At 33.7% G+C, this 20,076-nt stretch overlaps 2 protein-coding genes and 1 pseudogene across 6 annotated transcripts; all 3 read right to left on the reverse strand.

The window, feature by feature from the left end:
• Window positions 1-450: 450 nt before the first annotated feature.
• On the reverse strand, window positions 451-4,557 carry LOC145581792 (pentatricopeptide repeat-containing protein At2g17525, mitochondrial pseudogene; annotated as a pseudogene). Of its 3 annotated transcripts, none has more exons than XR_014099682.1 (4): window positions 4,185-4,557; window positions 1,337-1,382; window positions 861-958; window positions 451-767 (listed from the first exon to the last, which is right to left on the reverse strand). The product of XR_014099682.1 is annotated as a pentatricopeptide repeat-containing protein At2g17525, mitochondrial pseudogene, transcript variant X3 (transcript). The 3 variants fall into 3 exon arrangements; XR_014099679.1 differs by lacking the exon at window positions 4,185-4,557 and adding an exon at window positions 1,632-4,153; XR_014099681.1 differs by lacking the exons at window positions 1,337-1,382; window positions 4,185-4,557 and adding an exon at window positions 1,632-4,153.
• A 1,012-nt stretch (window positions 4,558-5,569) lies between these two features.
• Window positions 5,570-10,044, reverse strand: LOC145581793 (protein WVD2-like 3). 2 transcript variants are annotated; one of them, XM_081638823.1, is made up of 7 exons: window positions 9,850-10,044; window positions 7,478-8,012; window positions 7,025-7,113; window positions 6,795-6,888; window positions 6,343-6,414; window positions 6,139-6,249; window positions 5,570-6,016 (listed from the first exon to the last, which is right to left on the reverse strand). In XM_081638823.1, exons 2-7 carry the CDS (start codon window positions 8,006-8,008, stop codon window positions 5,762-5,764), a joined length of 1,152 nt encoding a protein of 383 aa, XP_081494949.1. In that variant the 5' UTR covers window positions 8,009-8,012; window positions 9,850-10,044; the 3' UTR covers window positions 5,570-5,761. The 2 variants fall into 2 exon arrangements, with proteins under 2 accessions (XP_081494949.1, XP_081494948.1); XM_081638822.1 differs by having other exon boundaries at window positions 5,570-6,022; window positions 9,850-10,042.
• Window positions 10,045-15,398: 5,354 nt separating this feature from the next.
• On the reverse strand, window positions 15,399-19,664 carry LOC145581794 (1-acyl-sn-glycerol-3-phosphate acyltransferase BAT2, chloroplastic-like). The gene is made up of 8 exons (XM_081638824.1): window positions 19,304-19,664; window positions 18,991-19,049; window positions 18,683-18,731; window positions 18,260-18,439; window positions 17,776-18,182; window positions 17,141-17,242; window positions 16,501-16,805; window positions 15,399-15,951 (listed from the first exon to the last, which is right to left on the reverse strand). The coding sequence occupies exons 1-7, from the start codon at window positions 19,380-19,382 to the stop codon at window positions 16,590-16,592; spliced, it is 1,092 nt and encodes a 363-aa protein (XP_081494950.1). The 5' UTR covers window positions 19,383-19,664; the 3' UTR covers window positions 15,399-15,951; window positions 16,501-16,589.
• Window positions 19,665-20,076: the final 412 nt, after the last annotated feature.

The raw sequence follows: 20,076 nt of genomic DNA on the forward strand, positions 1-20,076 counted from the left end.
GTAATAATTTGGTGGTTCATCTGATAATATTTCAGATGACTACGTTAAAACCGGAGCTAGGGGGTTGTGATGGCCGGGATCAACAAAAATTTGCCAACTATCAAAATCAGAGTCCAATTATTTACAACTTGGAAACATGACTAGATATGAATATGGATCTAACCCACATCATAGAGGAACCAGTAATCTATATATACAGTATATGTTGATTGAAGATGAGGCAACCTTACAGAAAAATTCCGAGGTACATTTAGTTTTAAAGAGCCTTTTAAAGCTGGTATATTGAGAACAATCTAATGCTGATATTAGCTTTAAAAGATCAGATGAGAATTTTGCGGAAATAAACGTTATAATTTCCAACATAATGCTTTATGCTTTAAGCCATCTTTTCCTTTACACCTTTTTCATTATTGGAGTTTACTACAATCAAGGCAAACAAAGCTAAAATAACATTCAAGAAATGGTCATTTCATAACAATTGATCGTATATTTACAACTTTTACAAAAAGATGGGTGACTATTAATTTTTCTGATGACTGGTAAAATGAGATTTAAGAGAGTGTTGAGTTATATGAATAAATTACCAAAGACGATACATTTTTCATCAAACAGGCGTAAAAAGACTAACAGGATCTCCACAGCGGCAAGCACTCAAGGTTAAAAGCTGACTTTTCATCTATGGCTCAGATCTCCACAGTATGCTCCACACATAGCCGACTCTATCTCATTCGTATTTCTCATTGTTTTCCAATGTCTCCTGTAAGAACCTATAATTGAAGGAGCGTTTGAGTCCCAAACTCAATCTTTGACATGCTAGGACTTGTTTTTTAGAAAGTCAAAATTATAGAGATTTTTCTTACCAGAGATCTTTCCCTAAGCTTCTTAAAATATTTGACAAAGCCTAACTGCAGCTCTTCCATCTCCGAAGCTGGGGTTATTTTGGATGAGTTGGAGGTGCCTGCAACCAACATATAGCCTTAGAGATAAAAAAAAAAAAAAAAAATGTCACACAAAAAGGAGATCCATTATTTTGGATTCAGGTATATACATATTTGACTTAACCGAAATTTGTAGTATTCAAAATCTAATTTGAGGATGATATATAACCAGCATCTAATTTGAGGATGCTTTTAACATCAACCTTTATCGCAGTAGCTTTAAATTTGCTTCTATCACCTCCTAAGGTTAGCAGAAAATTTGATAACATATTTGACAAATTTACAGTTTTAGAAAAATCAAATAAGATAAGAAGCAGAGGAAGTGACCACTAATTCACAAACAATAGGAATCTTGTGACCCAAGCAAGATGTTACAAAGACCTTTGTCCTAGCTTTACCTTGAAGTTTCTCTGCTTCCTGCAACTGATGTTTCCCTCTACAATGCTGAGAATGAAAAATAGCTATAATTATTTCCAGAAGTTATTTTCTAAGGATCTATCAAAAGTAAAACGTACGACTTATGATGTTTTTTCAAGAACTTTTTAAGAGCAAGCTGACATCATAAATGGAAAATGAGACACTTTGACAGGAAATGATGATAACAGTCTCCAGTCTTTCCCTTCCCCCCTCTTTCAACTCCATGAATCTATTTGTTCGTATAATTATATATGCAGCAAAGGAACACAAGTTTACCTCGACTATTGGCTCCATTGATTTTGTTTTTGAGAAACCATCCCATATAACTTGGAACATTGCGGCCAGTATCTGAAATTAAGCCCAGCTTGTTGCATGTTAAAGTTATGAAGGTCTAAATAAGACCAAGCATCATTTAAGTCCATATTTGATCTTCAGCTTCGTAGAGCTTGTTTGTGATGGTGCTCCAGTTAATGCCTCTGGTTAACTCAGGGTTTAAACACCACTTCTTGATATTTCACCAATACCATTCCAGTTTCCGAGAACTTAAAAACATGCAGAATCCCTCACACAGTAACAGTAATACTGTTCATCTTTGACTATTTTACTAGATGGCAAGGCGTTGGTAACCAAAATTACTGAAGAAGTAACATCAACAGCCAAAATTCAAGTTGCTAAAATCCACTGTATTTGGTTATTACAGGAGACATTATTGACGTCTAGCCAGTAATACAACAGTGTATTCCATGTTGAATAATCAGGTCTAATACCTTTGCCAATCATTTGATGCAGAATCTTTAATGCTTTCTGCAAATCACCTTTACAGCAATAAGCAAGTATCAAAGGATTGTAAGTTTCCTTATCAAGCAAGCAGCCTCTCTCATCCATCTCCTCCATAAGCTTTAGAGCACTCGCAGTTTTTCCTTGACTGCAGAATCCACTGACAACAACATTATAGGTTGATGTAACAGGAAGGTAGCCATGCCCAAACATCTCATTCATCAGCTGAAATGCTTCTCGGACATGATTATGTTTGCAGAAGCACTGGATTAAGCTAGAGTAAACAAGAGCATTTGGAATTCCACCTTCATGAAGCATTTGGTGATAAACTTCTTTCGCACTTCCTATGTTATTCTCTTCACATAAACCTATAACCCTCAAGGTCCTGTCAACTGCCCTTGGAAACAATTTTCCCATCTTGTTTATAAATTCAAGGGCTTTGTCCCAGCAATTTTCACGGTATAAACCATAAATGACACTATTGTAAGGACTAATGCGACCCCCACTACCATCTTTTGACTCCTCCATGAGATCCAAAACCTTCAATCCACTTTCTAAGTGTCCTTTACAACATAACCCTCTAATCAAGGTGTCAAATGTTACAAAATTATAACTTGTTGCAGCCACTTTCATGTCATTGAACAAATCAAGGGCTACAGAAGACAAATTAATTTCACAGAAGCCAGCAATTAAAATGTTGTATGTGTCAACATTTGGGAGAAAACCTTTAATCTCCATGTCTTTCTTAAAATGCAATCCAACTTTTGCCTTTCCCAGACTACAAAATCCTTTAATTAAAGTATTATAAGCCACAACATCAACAATACCCTCATTCCTTTCAACTCTTTCCAAGACCTCAGCAGCTTCATTGGCACGGCCAACATTGCATAGTAATTCCATCGCCTTGGTTGTCGTCACAACATCAGGAGCATGTCCTAATGCAAAGTTCTTCTCCAAAAGCACCAGCGCTTGAACAAGATTTTCTTCTTTACAATATGCTGATATCATAAGATTATAGGTGACATGATTAGGTTCTACTATCTCACTCAACAAACTCCTAGCTCTACCAACTTTCCCATTCTTACACAGGGCGTGAAGCAATGTGTTATAGATCACCGTGTTTGGGGTCAAACCTCTAGTCTTCATAACCTGTAAGAGTTTGAACCCGTCTCCTATACGATTAGTCAAGCATAGTCCTTTCATCAAAGTCCCAAAAGTATAATGATCCCCCTGAACACCACACTCCATCATCTTCTTCCTAAAGAAACCCCTGGCAATATCAATATCTTCCTTAACCAATACATCAAGTATCGAATTATAAATCTTCAGCGATGGAGCCACACCAAACTTATGCACCAAATCAAGCACTTTGATAACTTCTCGTATCCTTTTGGCCCGTCCCAGACCCCGAACAAGCGTGACAAAGATATCTTCATCAGGCGGTGCGCCAAGTGAGGTTGGAATTTCATGAAGCAGCTGGTGTATTCCATCAAAACGACGAAAAGCACATAGCTTGTGAACCAAACCTCGATAAGTAGATTGGTTATGGGTAAAATTGGGAAGTTGAGAAGCCCATCTAAAGGTTTCGAGGGCTTCCGAGGGCGATTTTTGTTCAAGAATAAGATGAGCAATGTGTTGATGAGTAGGTGGAGGTAATCGGGTTGGGGACGATAACGAGCACATGAAATTCGATAGCAGGGTTCCAATCATAATCTTTGAATCAACATTACAAGAAATGGCAGGATGGCAATGCCAATTGGATGGTATAATTGGATTCCGAAAAACCCTAATTGTAAACATATTCATACAATCATACAACGACTACTACTACATTTCCCAGATTAAAATCTAGGATATTCTCAGTATTTCTGAGTTTAAGAAATTCTTCCAATTACTTGGTATTCTACTAATAATTATACAATTTATGAAAAAGAATCAACAATATGAGAAATGGGTACCCTTCCATAACACCAGAAACATAATCAGTCATCAAATCAAGCAAACCCTAGTTCAAAGATGAAACGTTGCAGGAGAAGAGAGATAGAGCGGTACCTAGTGAATGATTCTGAGTTTGATTTCAGGAAATCCGGCGAATTTCTTGTCGTCCCGTCGGAAAAGTTTGATTTTGCCGAGTTGTTTGTTCCTCGAACTGGGGAGAAGATTGTCTAATAAAGAGAACTGTTAATCAGGGTGTTGAAAATGTGCACAAAGCTACAAACTTTAACTACCATATGAAGGCTGATAGCCTTACTAAAAATACAGTTCTAGTTGAAGTGTTCAATTTCAACTACAGTACAGTAGTAGTTTAATGCAATCGTTATGTATGCCAATGCGGAACCTTGATCAATATTGTATTACTCTGGAACTTTAAGTTTATAAAACTTTGTGAGCAATCTGAGTCATTTTATTGAAGAGTGGGGTGGCCGAAATTGTTTCTGAAATCCACCTAGAGACTAGTACAGTAGTACTCGTAGTTTAAGTTGTTGTAAGTTGTAACGTCTTGTTGGCATAAATCATTTGCTCGGTTGAACGAGGACAAGGGTTCAAGGGTTGGTAAGCAAGGGAAGGGATGTGAAAAGAAAAAAAAACGTTGTAAATGTCATGAGGGTAATTGTAGACGACAATTTTGTGAAATAAAACCTCGTAGTTTCCAAACATGTAACTATTTTGTAAAGAACATACATTTATTTTGTAAAAAGCATATAGTTGTTTTGTAATGAACATCCAATTATATATATATATATATATATATATATATATATATATATATATATATATTTTCATATCTAAAGAACATCTGTAATATTAATAAAGAACATGAATAAACATTATCTATACATAACCACCATAATTTGAAGACAAAATTCAATAAACATTTCACAATAAGCAATGAGCATTATGTCGCAAATAAAAGTACATTACACTGATAATTAAAGAACATAAACATATGTTCTTTTGGTACAAATATGTTCTTTTCACTCTAGGTATATATGTTCTTTTCACTCTAGGTATATATGTTCATTACATTTTAATAGTATGTTATTTTCACTCTAGTTATATGTTCATTACATTTTAATAGTATGTTCTTTTCACTATATCTATATGTTCATTACTTTTATATATCATGTTCTTTCTTACAAAAACGATTGTACGTTGCACCGTATAGGCGCCTGTAGGAACCAACTATTGGCTATATTTTCTTTTACTACTGGAGTTACTATAAATCTATAATAAACGCAGAAAATGAATATCCAAGATTCCAAGTCACTACTTCAAAACCGGGAACATAGAGTAATCCTTGGAAGGATCTCTTTTTTATTTAACGTAAGAGAGTGATGATTGATGAGTGGTTTAATAAAGGTCAAGAGATGAAGAGAACACTGAATTAGAGCATAATGCAATCTCTCATTATAAATTATAAAATAAGTTAACAAAGATATACAAATTTCATCACACAAAACACTCGAATGAGTCCTCACATGTAGATGCAGTTGATTGAGTAGGTACATCTTCCCCAGCAAGTCAAAAGATAGAGCGATAGAGGACAAAGGGCAAAAAGAGGAAACATAAGAAAAAAGGAGCTTCAACTGGAAGTGAAATTCAACACTTTGACCCCCTAGCCTTCTGAATCAGTGGCTCATGATCTGCATATTATGCTCACCGTTCATAGAGCATGATATCGCTGCATTCATGACTGACTCATGTTCTTGTTCGATTTGCTCATTGTCTTCACATGTATCATCACTTATCTTTGGCATGCCAAGACTAAGGCGATTTCCCTTGTCAGAGTTCTTCTTTGCCTTGGCTCCTTGAGGTATGCCAACGGCATCACTGCAACTCTTCCGTCTTCCAAGCTTGGGTGATTTTGGACGAGTAGGAGGTGCCTGAAACTAGCGTAAATAATCATCAATCATTTTTCTTCTTTTTTCAAGTTCCAAGGGGTGTCCAATACAGACTTAAACAATTTTTGGGATTCTTAGGAGTATTCAAATTTTTTATGAAATACCTTCTTCAGGTCAAGCTTAGGAGGCGGTCCATCGTGGTAGAAGCTTGGCATAGGGGTGGCCTTGAACTTTAAATTCTTCCGCAGTTGCTTTATAGTTGCTTCTATCTCTTCCTAAGATTTACAAGAGTAGAAAAATAACCATGCTTGTGTAAGCAGCTTTGATAGAATCTCAGGACACAGTAAGATATTGGAAAGATACTGTACCTTTGTCCTTGCTTCACTTTGAAGTTTCTCTGCCTCCAGCGCTTGATGTTTTTCCTCTAATTTGGAATAATACTGAACATGAAAAATTGGTATAAGTTACTCTAATTTCTTCTGATGGTACATATTTCAGCAGATCTTAAAAATCAAATGCCATCGTAATGTGTATAGTGTGTGTAGATATAAGATGTTGCAATATGAAAATGGACAGAAATCTGTCATAACAAAATGGAATATGAGAGACAAAGTTTGAAAGGAAGTTGGAGAAACACAAACCCCCCCTCACCCCATATGTATATATTTCTATCTAAATTCTGAAAAACCTAAGCAATAACTATTTAAAAGCAAGAAAAGTGAAAAGGAAGTACCTCACCCCATATGTATATATTTCTCTCTAAATTCTGAAAAACCTAAGCAATAACTATTTAAAAGCAAGAAAAGTGAAAAGGAAGTACCTCCCTTCGCTTCTCTGCACGTTCAGATGACCTAAACACTGGAGCTGATGCAACAGTTGTCTTAGCTCTATAAGCGCTCGCAGATGGTGCAGCACTGTTCATGGTTAAGGTAAATCTAGACATCTAGTTCTTCACAACTTCAATAAATAAGCATAAATTGTTCAGCAAATAAAAGCAGCACACTAAACTACAAATACTAATATAATGGGCTGCTTGGAATCTTAGGATACTCAGAAACACCGGAATTTGAATCTTCCTCGTCAGGATGCCTTTTGTTGTCTGGTTGCAGCGGCTTCTTTGATATGAAGATTGAAACATGCTGCAAAGGAAAGAAGTAATATTAGAAAAGTAACAGCAGAATGAACTGTATCTGATTTACATGAAAATTGATAAGCAATCTCTTTTATTAAAAATAAAGGCTATAATGCTATATACCAAATAGCAAATGGGCATAAGTTGCAACTAAGATGTCACAAGATGGCTGGTAGAGTAGTGGTTCATGTAAAAAGACCTCAAAATTGAAAAATGTGCTTTTTACAATTAAAATTGTTTTATGAGAAACTAAAGCAAGCTCTTGTTTTCTAGGTGCAAGAAAAAAGGCATCAAGAAAAGTTGGGGGAAAAAAGGGAATGAGAGAAGAAGATGGTGGAAAGATGTATGCTTCAAGAGGGATAAAAAAAAACCTGATTTTTCTTGCCACCGCTGGGTGGATGTGTAGTCTTTGATTTTGATGACACTTTATTTGCATCAGTTTCAGCTTCTAAAGGGCGAGTTGATGCTCGCTTTTCAGTAGCCAAAGCAAATGGCTGCGGAATTGTGCAGTTAGCTCGACCATTCGTGTTACAAGTTTTTGGTGCAATCTTCGGCGAAACTTTAGCCCTTATTTCACCCTTTGTTTTCAAGCTTTGAGCTTTAGCCTTTTCCTGCATATGGCCATTGTGATCTGTCATACTGGGACAGTCCTGATCTTCACATATTTCAGCCTGACAAGCTTCAGAAATCTCAGCTGTATTATCTGTGGTACATTCCTTTACATCATAATCTTCAACCATGGAAAAGGATTCAGGGACCACATTGTCATGCTCAATTGATTTTAAGCCATCATGATGAGTTTCTACATCCTCATGACTTGAAACAGGGGAAGCACTGCTGGTATATTTTATGACACCATCAGGTTCTTTGTCAGTACATGCTTCTCTAACTTCCATCCCCATAGTACTGCAAAGCCGATATAAAAAATCAACTGCAGAAAAATGATTTGCAACACGAAATTTTTCTAATTACACTAATACGAAAGACACTATGTCTACCTTTCATCTATAACAAAGCAAGATGAAACTGATCAACCTTAGCATGCAAGGATCTCATATGAATAGTCTCAAACACAGTATGCACAGAATAAATCCATAGGCCAATAAATAAAACAAACAACTATAAGCCAAAAAAAACAACAGACAGCTATTGATTATATATTGAAAAAAAATTGTTTAAAGATTGGTGAAGTACAGCCTTCAAAAAAAGTCAAATGCTTGTAGTATCTGCATGCGAGAGCAAAACTATTATGGATAACACTTGGCCATAATAGCAATTATAAGAGAATGCTTCAAATATCAAAAATCATTCTAGGCTTCAAGATGGAAGGTACATCCATACATGAAACCTAAATCATACTGAGTACAAAATAGGAAAACCTTTTTTTGTGCTGGTAGGTTATTTAGACAATAAGAATAATACACCTTCCTCAAAATGGTACTCTCACATCCCAATCGAAATCTCAAAAACCATATATGTCCTCTTAAACACAATAGTGACATACTACTCTACTTTCTCTTGACACAATTCTTGAAAGGCATTTCTCTAATACAGGTGACCAGTAGATGTGACAGAATCACTTTGGCAGGTAAAATATATATTTCTGTACCTACCAAATCCCAAACAAAATTGCATCATCCTACAAAACTAAGCAATGCAAAATTGATTTTTATAAATAATAATTCATGCAAACATGGAAAAAAAAAAAAAAAAAAATTCTTTGAGTTCCTGTCAAAGCTCAAGATCCTTCCAAATTTAAAGTAATACATTTTCCTAGGCTGAACGTTGGTTAGACGTTTGAGAATTATGCAATACAATTCCTAGAGCATACATTTTGTTTAGGGTTGACCTATAGAAGTGGCCTTTCATAAAAGTAGCTTGTTCTTGGCATGAAATGAGGTGATCATATGTGCACACTCCACACCATTATCCAAGTTTGAAATTCAATGTAAACTCACCAAAGTCGGATATTTTCGCTGACAGACTATAAATGACAAGGGGGTAAATACCAAAACCTGTGACTGCAATATTGCTCACTAGAGCATCCAATGCAATGCCTTAAACATAAATAACTAAACCAGTAAAGATCATAATATCCACCTGACTACCTCAACAGCCTACAGCTTCTTCTAAGAAAGGCTAATTCAATTTAATGGTAGTGATAAAGGCAGTCACCACAAACGCGTGTCGTGTCGAAAACAAACATAGGTAGTTATTACTTATTACAGCTCCAAAAGTGAAAAGAAGCAGTTTTTTCAAAGTGACAACACCAACCAACCAATATGAATTTTAACATTGGAGGCACTACACGGCAGATGTCGGCAGCCTATCCCTTACTAATTCATTCATACAAGCATTATGTATTCCATTCCAATTACAAAGGTCTAATTTAACATATTTGTAGATAAACTGAAAGTACATTCATAATTTGAAAACACCCAGATTATAATTAATCATCTTCAAAGCAACATAAACTGACTTGACCTTAAATGATCCCAAAATAGAATTAGGAAGAAAAAAAAATTAAAACTTTAACAGATGTAGCAGATATGAAACTATGACAGCATTGTAAAAACAGACCAACCCAAATTAAGAAAGTTAATCAATAACCCAGAAAACCCCATTACCCTAAATGAAAACCCCAGCAAAATCTTTTCTTTCTTGCAATAAAAGAAAAAAAACAAAACAAAACAAAATTGAAGGTACTATAAAAAGAAACAAAAAAATGGGAAAAATGGCTTACATATAATGAAATCAGATCTAAAAAAGAGAAGAAGCGGCGGTTTGGCGGTGAAGAAGAGGAAGAAAGATTTAGCAGAAGAGAGAGAAAATGGAGTTTGATTGATGAAAATGAAGGTAATAATAATGTAAGAAATCTTACATTACATTTGAGTTTTGTTTGTTGGTCTGTTCAAGAGTAATGTCCTCCAAAATATGTAACGACAGGACAATTTTTATATATAACCCTATGTTTTTTATAAGCGCCGTTAGTTGACGGTGTAACATTTCTATTTTTTCAAAATTTTTAAAACTCAACTCCCACCTCCCCTATATCACCTTCTTCTGGTCCTACACCGTCTACTTTTTACTACCTTGTGAGTTTTGCCGGTTAAGGCATGGTGAAATTAGGTTTGGGTCGAGTTCATTTAAATAACAAAAATAAAAGGTAATGTGAACTTAATTTACTGTTAAAGTACGTTTTGGTAAAATTTGGTAAATAGAATAACCTTATTTCAACTAATTTACTAGTTAATATCAGGTGGATAGAATAATGTCTAAGGCTAATTAAAATAAAGTAGAGTTTTAGGCATGTTTTTCTTTAGATTATTTTCTTTTCAGCTCTAATAAATTCAGTTCAGTTTTTAATTTTCTTCTCTCATAAAATATTCAATTTAGTTCTGTTCAATTTTGCTCCAATAAGTTCAGTTCAACTCAGTTCAGTCAATCAGAACAGGCCCTTATACTTATGCTTATGTATGATTTTCATACCTTACAATTTGATGTAAGGTGATAAAAGCAATACCTCTCCATGTGCATGCTTTTAATAAAATGTTCGTATAGGACTTGTGGAATATCAATTACTCTTTTCGTCCATTTTTTTTTTTTGCCCCATTGAGATCAGGTAACTTTTTAAATTTTTGGTGGGAAGCAGTTGATAATGAGAGAGAAAAGCGGTGGAGCCAAAGTAAATATAGTTGATGACTTGATGCGAGTAAAATTGTGGTTTTAAATAATCATTTATGGTATGAGACAAATTTAAAGGGACATATTAAAAAGGAAATTTGGACAAACATTTCGAGATAGAGCAGAGAATATAAGTTAAAAGTATTATTGATGGTATTCAATTTAATTTGAAAATTTTTACTTACACTTGTATCATTGTGTATGATACATTGATACTTGGTGAACCCAATAGTATTTTGTTTAGTGGATGATTTCATACGGTAACTTCTTGTTAATATGAGTTGGTATAATTAATAGGAAAATGTTATACATAGCCCTAAGAGCTACATACAAGCATTAAATTTACACTTGAAAATCGTAATAAGTTAAGAAATCATCAAAATATAAACACTAATAACACTGATTTACGCGTGTTTTTGTCGTGAATTTCTAATTTTATGCAATTTCCAAGAATATATTTAATGATTATATATAACCCTTAGGGCTACATATAACATTTCCCGAATTAATAATAGAGGTTTATAATCAAAGAACATTCATGAGTTGGTATATCTAATACACTATATGGTGATAATCTTTAACTTGTGTAATCAATCTATATCATGCATTAATGAAAGACTTAATTAACTCAATAGCAGAAAAAAAAAATAAAAAAATAGTGAAATATTAAAAGCTTGATAATATATTCAAAGATGTACCTAACAAAAATTATGGGACATAGACTACTCTAACTAAAGAACAAGGTTAATGGGCCTCAAAATAACGATCAATTGGATAAAAAGAGTACGTGACTTGATATAATAATCTCTATTAAACTATGAATTATGAATAATTAATATGGGTTTATCAAGTGGTTTTGGCACCTTACTACACTCACCTACTACAGTCTACAACCCACTTAGCTTAATTAATTATCCTTGACGGTGTTAACATCACTAATACACTATTTATATGTGGTAGGACGACAATGTCGTTGCCATGGTGCCCATTAAAAATGCTATATATGGGAAAAAGATTGATAACAATGAAGATTAACGTTATGAACAATAAAGATTAACGTTATGAAAAGGGATTTATTTTAATATATATGATTGGTTACAGGTTTAAATAATCTCTCCGCCTTCATTTGTAAATTGTATTTTATGACTCATTCGGACAGCACAATAAGAATTAAGTTAACGTTATACTCCATTATAATTCGTATGTTAATTTAGATAAAAGAAAAAAATGAATAGAAGGAGAAGATGTTCTTTTCAATATTTATTAGGTTCATCATTGATTATTCCTGCTACCCTTTTTGATAAAGCCTTAACACCCTTTAATTATTTTAATTAACCCATTATGTATCCTCTCTTATCACAATCAACGAACCCAATTGCTGTACGTCAATATTAATTAATTGTGTCCCTTTGAAGTAACACAAACTCCTACATGTTGTGCTAAAATTTATATGATGCTAATGTTTTGCCAGGTTTTCTTTACAAAGTTTGTGGATGCATGACTTATTTAGAATAAATTATACTTCGCATATGTTATGGTTGGTGTTAAAGCTAAACAAATAAATGCATGTACATAAACAAAATGCATGACATGATTTTGATTTGAAAAAATTTGTAATTTCTAGCTTTCTAGCATCATAATTGGATAATATATATTGTAATCAGATCAGATCACTTGAATGGTAAAAGTTCTTTATTATCTCATGTAAGTAATTAAATCTATATTTTCCTTAATTAAAATTTGGCAATAAAATTTCATACTTACGATCAACAAATGAACACTCTCGATCTGATCGAAAGCTTTAAAGCTAAAGGTTAATTAGCTTAGGGTTGTAAAGAAAAGAAGGAGAAGAGTGGCATAAATAATTAAAAGGGTAGGTAATTACGTAAACAATGTAGTTAGACTACTTAACAATAGTTGTAATTAACTTAAGAGCAAGATTAGTTGTTTATTATAGAATAAAAAACTTACCAACTTAGGTGAAAATCCTCTAAGAAAAAGTACCTTTAATTTAAGGAGAGGGTAAAAAAGAAAAACTAATTTAGGTAAGTTATAGAAATGAGCTGTAACTTTAGTAGTTCAAGTGAGTGGAGTGCAAGAAAGGGATGCATGATAACATATCAACCCACGCACTAATATTATGTGATATCCTTGGATTACGGTTTCAAAATCAAATTGCAATTTCCCTTTATTTGGAGGGTAACTTGTCAATTTCTTTATTATTAAGAGACTCATCGTGGGTCCTTTAATTACTTGCACAAATCACAATTAATACTAATTGTGTACCCTGGATATTGACATCAAATCCTGGGTTTTTGACATTAATGGAATTCCAACCTTTTTTTTATTTTTTAAAACCAACCAGGAAATATATGATCAAGTTGGTAGTTTGTACATTTATCCCCATGATTTAGGAAATTATTCACTTGCTTGTTATTATTTTAAAGAATACTTTAGGAATAAATTTTCTACATCCGTCAATGTCACTTTGCAATAAAATATATGCATACAAGAAGATTGCAAGTTTGCAACATATTCGTTATAAAAACATGGTAATAGCATACATTTCGAAGTCCTCTTACAATAGATAGTGTCATGATGATTAACTTAACCTGTTTAATTTGTGAGATATTTGAATTCCAATCAATCAAAATTTGACTTAAATTACGACTCAAAATCTTGATGAGCTAAATAAGCAAAGATTAACTTTACTTGGTATATAAAGTAAAGTTGACAAATTAATTATTATAAAACAACATAATCAAAGTCTTTTCCAAAAGAATGGAGTCGGTTGCATAAATAAATAAATAAATAATACTCATACTTCGTACTACCTATAATCTATTATAGACGTGTGATCATCCACAAGTATCTACTTCATCTTCCTCCCTTCACTTCTATATAATTATCTTGCACTACATTTTATTTACAAATTAGTGGTCTATTTGATTCATGTATTTTAATTACCTCTTCTCGTTCAGATTATGTGTGATAATTAACTTATCATAGAAAATAGAAGGCAGAAAAAGGATTATGCTTAATCATTTGCACAATTGCACTTACTACTTTAGGCATCAAATTAATTTTCCACTACTTTTGCAATTTATAGTTTTATACTACCTATTATTCCGTACTACTTTACTTTTATTTGAGCACTATTCAAATCAATTACCAACCACCGAACCACCAACATTTGGTCTATTTTCTTATTCCTAATAGAAATTAAAGTTATTAAACCAATCATTAAATTTAAGTAATTACAACTCACTAGTTTGAATAAAGAGAGATCAATCACTAATTTGAATATTTTTAAATGACAAAACTTCAAGTATATATATTGAAAATATGGTGAAGGCCAATAATTGAGCTGATTAATTTACGATCAAGTATTAATTACATAATATTTTATTATTACTTGTAAACTTGAAGAGCATTTAGCATTATAAAATTCTTACTCCTCTGTTTCTTTTTATTGATTACGTTTTGACTTTACATGTTTACTAAATGTACTTGTTTATCCATTAATATCTTTTTTAGTGCTTAATTGTAAAAATTATAACGATTGGATATTAATAAAGTACTCATTGAAACGAATCAAACATAACCCCACATAAGTACATGACTATATAATGTCGTATCACAAAGTCTTATATATTGAGAATAAAATAGAAGATTACCTCATTTTATAAATAGTGCTAACAATCAAAACGTAACTAATATGGAGTAATAAGGAACGAAGGGAGTAGCTACCAACTTAAACCTTGAACAATAAGTTGTCTTTATTTGTGATAAAATTAAGATGCTATTAGAGTTAAATATATTAATGGAGATTAATATCTCCACCTTTGAACGAGTGACAAATAAATTGAAGGCCGAAAGCGAATGTAATAATTGAGAAGATAAGCTTATCTTTATTAATTGGCTCAAATTATGAGGCAAAAGAATGGGAATTGCGTAGTTAGGTAGGATGCTTAATTGCTAATTAAGCTACCTTCTAATCCAATGCTTAATGTCGGGGGTTACAGAGTGTTTGTATTAAAACAAAACTCAACAATATAAAGCATGAGGTTCTCTAACTACTAACCTTAAAAACAATAACAAATCTCAATGTATCTATGCATGCAAATTCAATGAATACTCCCAAAAATTAATACAAAGTAGTTTCTATAAGAAATTATTTCTAATAGAGAGTGAGGAATAGCTCAAGTGGTTAGAGCTTTCCTTCTGGTTATAGGAGATTCTGGGATCGATTTGTGGCATTTTTAATACAGAGTAATATATTGGAGGGTACAATTTTTATCCATTGATTGCCATACCAATTCACTAACTTTTCTCATACCAAGTAATATATCATGTCACTTCATTAACTTTTTTTTTCATACAAGTAATGTATCATATAACTATTATGTCAATTTCGGATTATATTAATAAACGAAGTAATAACTAAAGAATGCAACTTGTGCTTTACCTTAAACGACAATATTACTCGGACTTGGCACTAAGTTGGCAGTGCTATGATTCAAATGTGGGCATTTTATTGTTTAAGAAAGAGATATTTGAATGGCAGAAGCAAAGCATGAGGAAAAAAAAAAAAATCAATCGATAAAAATTAAAGACATAAGCAGAGTAGTTTTACTTCAATGAAAAATCGAGAGAAGGAAATGGGCAAAAGATAGGCCTTTACTGTTAAATTGACGAATTTTGACCTCTAGGCCTTTTTACATGAGTTTTAAATCCGCAGTGCTGCACAACTTCTCAGCTCTGCGCCTACATTACATCTTTATCACAAGCCTCAAATACAGCCCTTTCGCTTGACTACGTGGGAGACCTCTTATACATTCCTATACCCTCAATAGAACTACAACAACAGCTGCCATCAATACATTTACAAAACCTAATTAGCCATTTTCTGAGTAGAAAGCCTAGTAACAGACCAAAAACTACTATCCTAACTAGCCATTTCCTGAGTGGAAAATCCTAGTAACAGGCGAAAACTCCTAGGTGGAAAATATCTTCTTTCTCCAAAGCACAACTGTGTTAATCCAATTTCGATGCCAATTGCTGTCATTTTCCAGCAAGCCATCCCCCTATAAGTTAACTACAATTTCTGAAGATGTTTCTCTACTGAAACGAACACAGGCCTTAAATTAGGCACCAAAATCTGTATAGGAAAAAAACAATGTATTATGTATGAGAAAGTGTGCAGAAACAATAACATTCATTGATGTAGCACAAAGCAACTTGAGAGCAAGAGCAAGAAATCAAAACCATCATTGATAACACGCTTACAAATAGGAGGACCCATATAATTAACCATAACCTAAAAGTCTAAAACATTTGACTGAACTAGTTTTTTGTCATATTGTCCATATCAATCAAACCTATCTGCAAATCATCCACCCAAAAAGGAAAACTTTCGAGAGTTGGGGCATAACTCCAAGTAACAAGAATGAATTAACGGGAGCAGAAAAGTCATACAGGGGTGGCTTATCAGAAATTCAGAATGTATCAAAACTTATCTTGAACTTACCTGAAGATGTATTTTCTAAAACTATTTTTAAAAGATGAATAAAACATAGGCAAAGATTGCAAGTTTATATAAAGTAAAATACAATAATAAAACAAAAGGCTTACTGCTTTCCAAACATAACAAATTGCAGCAAAAAACAATAAAACATGACCCAGCGTAACAAGCACTTAAGGCACATACCTTCTACATCATCCGTCATCAATCCGTAAAATAATTAAGGTTCAGGAAAATCCATATGTCCAATAATACCACATTATGACTTGAAACTCTTAGCTTTGCCGCTCAAGTGTGTCTGCAATAACACTCCGAGCTTGATTGCACAATACTTGTGCGTCATTTCCTATCAAACATGGGTGAATTACAACTTTGACAGACCCTGGATATAGCAATTTCTCCTTGCCAGCAGGCATGATACTGCCAGTTCCAATTATTGTCATGGGCACAACTGGCACTTGAGTTTTTGCTGCAACACTGAATGCGCCTTTCTACACAAATAACAATGGATACATTGTTTAAAACAAAAGTGGAAGCTTACACATTGCTAGTGGGTTCTCTTATAATTCTTTAGTTGCAAATACATAAACTTCCATGATAAATTAAACCTTTTTAAGCGCCTCAGCAGAATACTGGAGAGACATAATACCGCAATTTAAGATTCTTAAGGTAGCTGACGAATCACCAATGCTTTTCTATTAGACCAGCAACAATGTCTAGCAGCTAATACTTAAGGTAATTTAAACTGTGTTTATTGACTAATGACCATTTAGCTACAGTCTCCCAAATCAGGACAGAATCAGCTACAGTCTCATAAAGATCTCACCTTGAAAGCACCCAACTTTCCATCTTTACTTCGTGTTCCTTCCGGAAAAAAGAACACAGATGCACCTCCCCGGATAAGATCCATACACCGCTTGAGACATTCCTACAATCAAATAATAGAAATCTGTTATTTACTACAACAATGATTAAAATATTTCTCACAGAAAACCGAAATGAAAATGTTGTGTAGAGAACTCAAAGGTATAAACCACAAGTACAAAACAATATAATCCCTAGAAGGATGCATAGCCCCCAGCTACTAGTGTATGCTACCTAAATAAACATACTATAAGTGAAAAGGTTGCATTCTTCCCTCTTATCACAACTAAGGCACTCATGCAGTCACGCATGTCAACAGCTCTGCTGTAAACAAATCAGTGAACCTCTCTGAGTAGATTATCTTAACTTCTGTCGTTGGCTCTAAACTTTCTTACTTGCATAAAGCATACATAAAATGTGCCACACATATCATATTATGCGTTGCTTATGATTCCTGTATATGCAAACAACTATTCAGAAGATACCTCTTATTTCTACTCATTTTCATCAAATTCTCTACAATCAATACCACAAAAAGGTTAGAGGCATGCGAGAAAGAGCATAAAAGAGATTAAACGTAAACAAAAATATGCCTACCATTTGACTTCGACTATCCATGCGCTTTAGTGGTATAACTCCCATTAGATACATAGCCCATCCAATGATAGGGTACAAGAAAATCGAAGTTTTGCTTATAAACTTAAAGCTTCGCCCAAGAGTAAGCAAAGCATAGATGTCAAGGAAGCTCTGGTGGTTAGAAACATAAATCGCAGGTGTATCTGGCTGCGGAAGATGTTCCAATCCCTCAACTTCCACATTAAAGAATGGAGTGATAGATAAAGTAGCCCACATTTTAGCAACAAAATGATGTGCTCTTCTTCTATATCGATCAAATAAAAGAACGAAAGGGTGAGATACAACCATCAGAACAAAGAGAACGATGGCAACTACAGCATTGACAGCATAAAAGCATACTCCCCTAGTCTTGGGCCCAAAAGAAGCTTCTGCAAAATGAAGCAACGATCATTAAACCAAATTCAAACATGTAAGCATAAAAGAAGTTGATAAACAGGCTCTGAACCTGAAAAGGGTAAGGCTGCTTCAGGAGTTCCATTTCTAACAATATCTGATCTTGCTGCTATATGTCTCCGTGACCTATCGAGAAAGCCTAATTCCCTGCCAATATGAAACCTTTCATTCCTCTTAGCGGGGTCAATACAGTAGCAAAAGGCACCTACGCTCTGGAAGCATAAGGGCCCGTCTGCAATAACCAAAGCAAGCAAATGTGAGATTCTGTCTGCAAAATTCTTCACCATCACTATAAACACCGTCCTGTTGACCAAAAATTAAAGGGCCAACAAAGAAACAGATGCAAACATCAGTCATAATTACACTTCATTGACATATACTTTAATGAAGCAACGATCATTAAACCAAACATAGCACATATACTTTAATTACAACTGAAGCCTGGTTCAAAATGTAAAGGGGAAATTTTTCTTACACTTCATTGACCTCTTCAAGCGCAAACAATGTCCTTCACAAGCCCCAAACTGAAAAATGTGGAATAGATAAAATGTAACTAATCACATTCATCAAACGAGGAAATCCATCAATTCCATTAGCAAAATCATAAATGGTCTTCTGGGATGTTTGTCTGTCCAAATGCATGTCTTCTAAACATAATTCATGAGTATTGTAAATTGACAACAAAATCTTCATATATTATGACATCAAAATCGGCAATTATCTCAAAGTAAAAAACATAAAATGTTGGCATATAAAGTAAGCTTAGTAACATCTTCCACTAACCTTTAGAAAACTATCTAAATTGAGAGAATTCCTTTTGAAAAAGCATGACCCCAATAAAGCTGTTGCAGGAGAAATGATAATCATATACAAAATTAACAATTAAACATTCAAATTAAATTTGGAATAGACTTAATACAACCACATAAAATTGCCATCTTTGTTGATTGAAACAAGTAAAATTACAAAGAAATGAATGCAAAAAAAAAATCAGAAAAAGTGGCAAAATAATAAAATCAATAAAAGGGTTCACATTTAACAATTAAAGGTAAGAAATGAAAACCCAAAATCTGTAAAATGAGATTTAAATGCATACCTTGACGACCTCCAAAGGGGGAAATTGCAAGAGGAAGATGAGCAATAATAGCAGGCGAGGGTGCCATCATCATATTCATCAACAAATCTAACACAGAAAATCCCAATTAAATAAGTTTTACAATTGAATTGAAACCTAAATTGAACAATAATCAATGGAAATCCCCAAAATTAGCGACGAAAATTGAGAAAGTCGCCGTTGTTTGGGCGGTTGGTGGTGGCAATAGTTTCAGGTGAACGGTAATTTAAGGATATTGTGGGCTTTATTATATCTGAATTTGGGCTTTTATTACTTCTGTTTTTTCGGATTGCTTCTCTCTTTCTATTGTTTCTGCCGCTTTTATTGGGACTTATCCTATTTGGGAATTAGGAACATCTTTCTCTCATTTTTCTCGTTCTTTTGACCATCCGTCTCATTTTGATTGCTTAATTAAATTGCTCTGACGAAATATTGTCTTTTGGGATAAATATAATGTTTTGATTGTTGTACTCCGTAATTTGGTTTTATGTTAATATGTGTTCGGTTTTTATAACTCTTATACTCAAATCTTTAGTAAAAGATTGGAGTACAAGATAGTAATATGTAGGATTATAACAAAACACACACGATATAAAAAATAATTGAATTAATCTGAGACAATCACAAATCAAGATGCATAGCCTAGGCACATAGCACACAATAAATTTTTGTGCATGTTACATCACACTTGGCATTATGGGGTGGTATCTACTATATTGGAATGAATGTTTACAAAATCTTACCCCTAAATGGAT

Source organism: Chenopodium album, chromosome 15 (genome assembly GCF_948465745.1).
Source record: "Chenopodium album chromosome 15, dcCheAlbu1.1, whole genome shotgun sequence".
Taxonomy (NCBI): Eukaryota; Viridiplantae; Streptophyta; class Magnoliopsida; order Caryophyllales; family Amaranthaceae; genus Chenopodium; species Chenopodium album.

Bases quoted from the DNA above. Each gene is read 5' to 3' on its own strand.
- LOC145581794 (XM_081638824.1), bottom strand. From the start codon at position 19,382: ATGAATATGATGATGGCACCCTCGCCTGCTATTATTGCTCATCTTCCT. The intron at 18,440-18,682 runs GTAAGAAAAATT...TGGTTATTGCAG, and splicing joins CTTGAAGAGGTCAATGAAGT to ACGGGCCCTTATGCTTCCAG. The intron at 16,806-17,140 runs GTGAGATCTTTA...TTATTTGTGTAG, and splicing joins GAAAGTTGGGTGCTTTCAAG to AAAGGCGCATTCAGTGTTGC.
- LOC145581793 (XM_081638822.1), bottom strand. From the start codon at position 8,008: ATGGGGATGGAAGTTAGAGAAGCATGTACTGACAAAGAACCTGATGGT. The intron at 6,889-7,024 runs GTATCCTAAGAT...AACCATGAACAG, and splicing joins TCAAATTCCGGTGTTTCTGA to TGCTGCACCATCTGCGAGCG. The intron at 6,415-6,794 runs GTACTTCCTTTT...TTTCATGTTCAG, and splicing joins GTGCAGAGAAGCGAAGGGAG to TATTATTCCAAATTAGAGGA.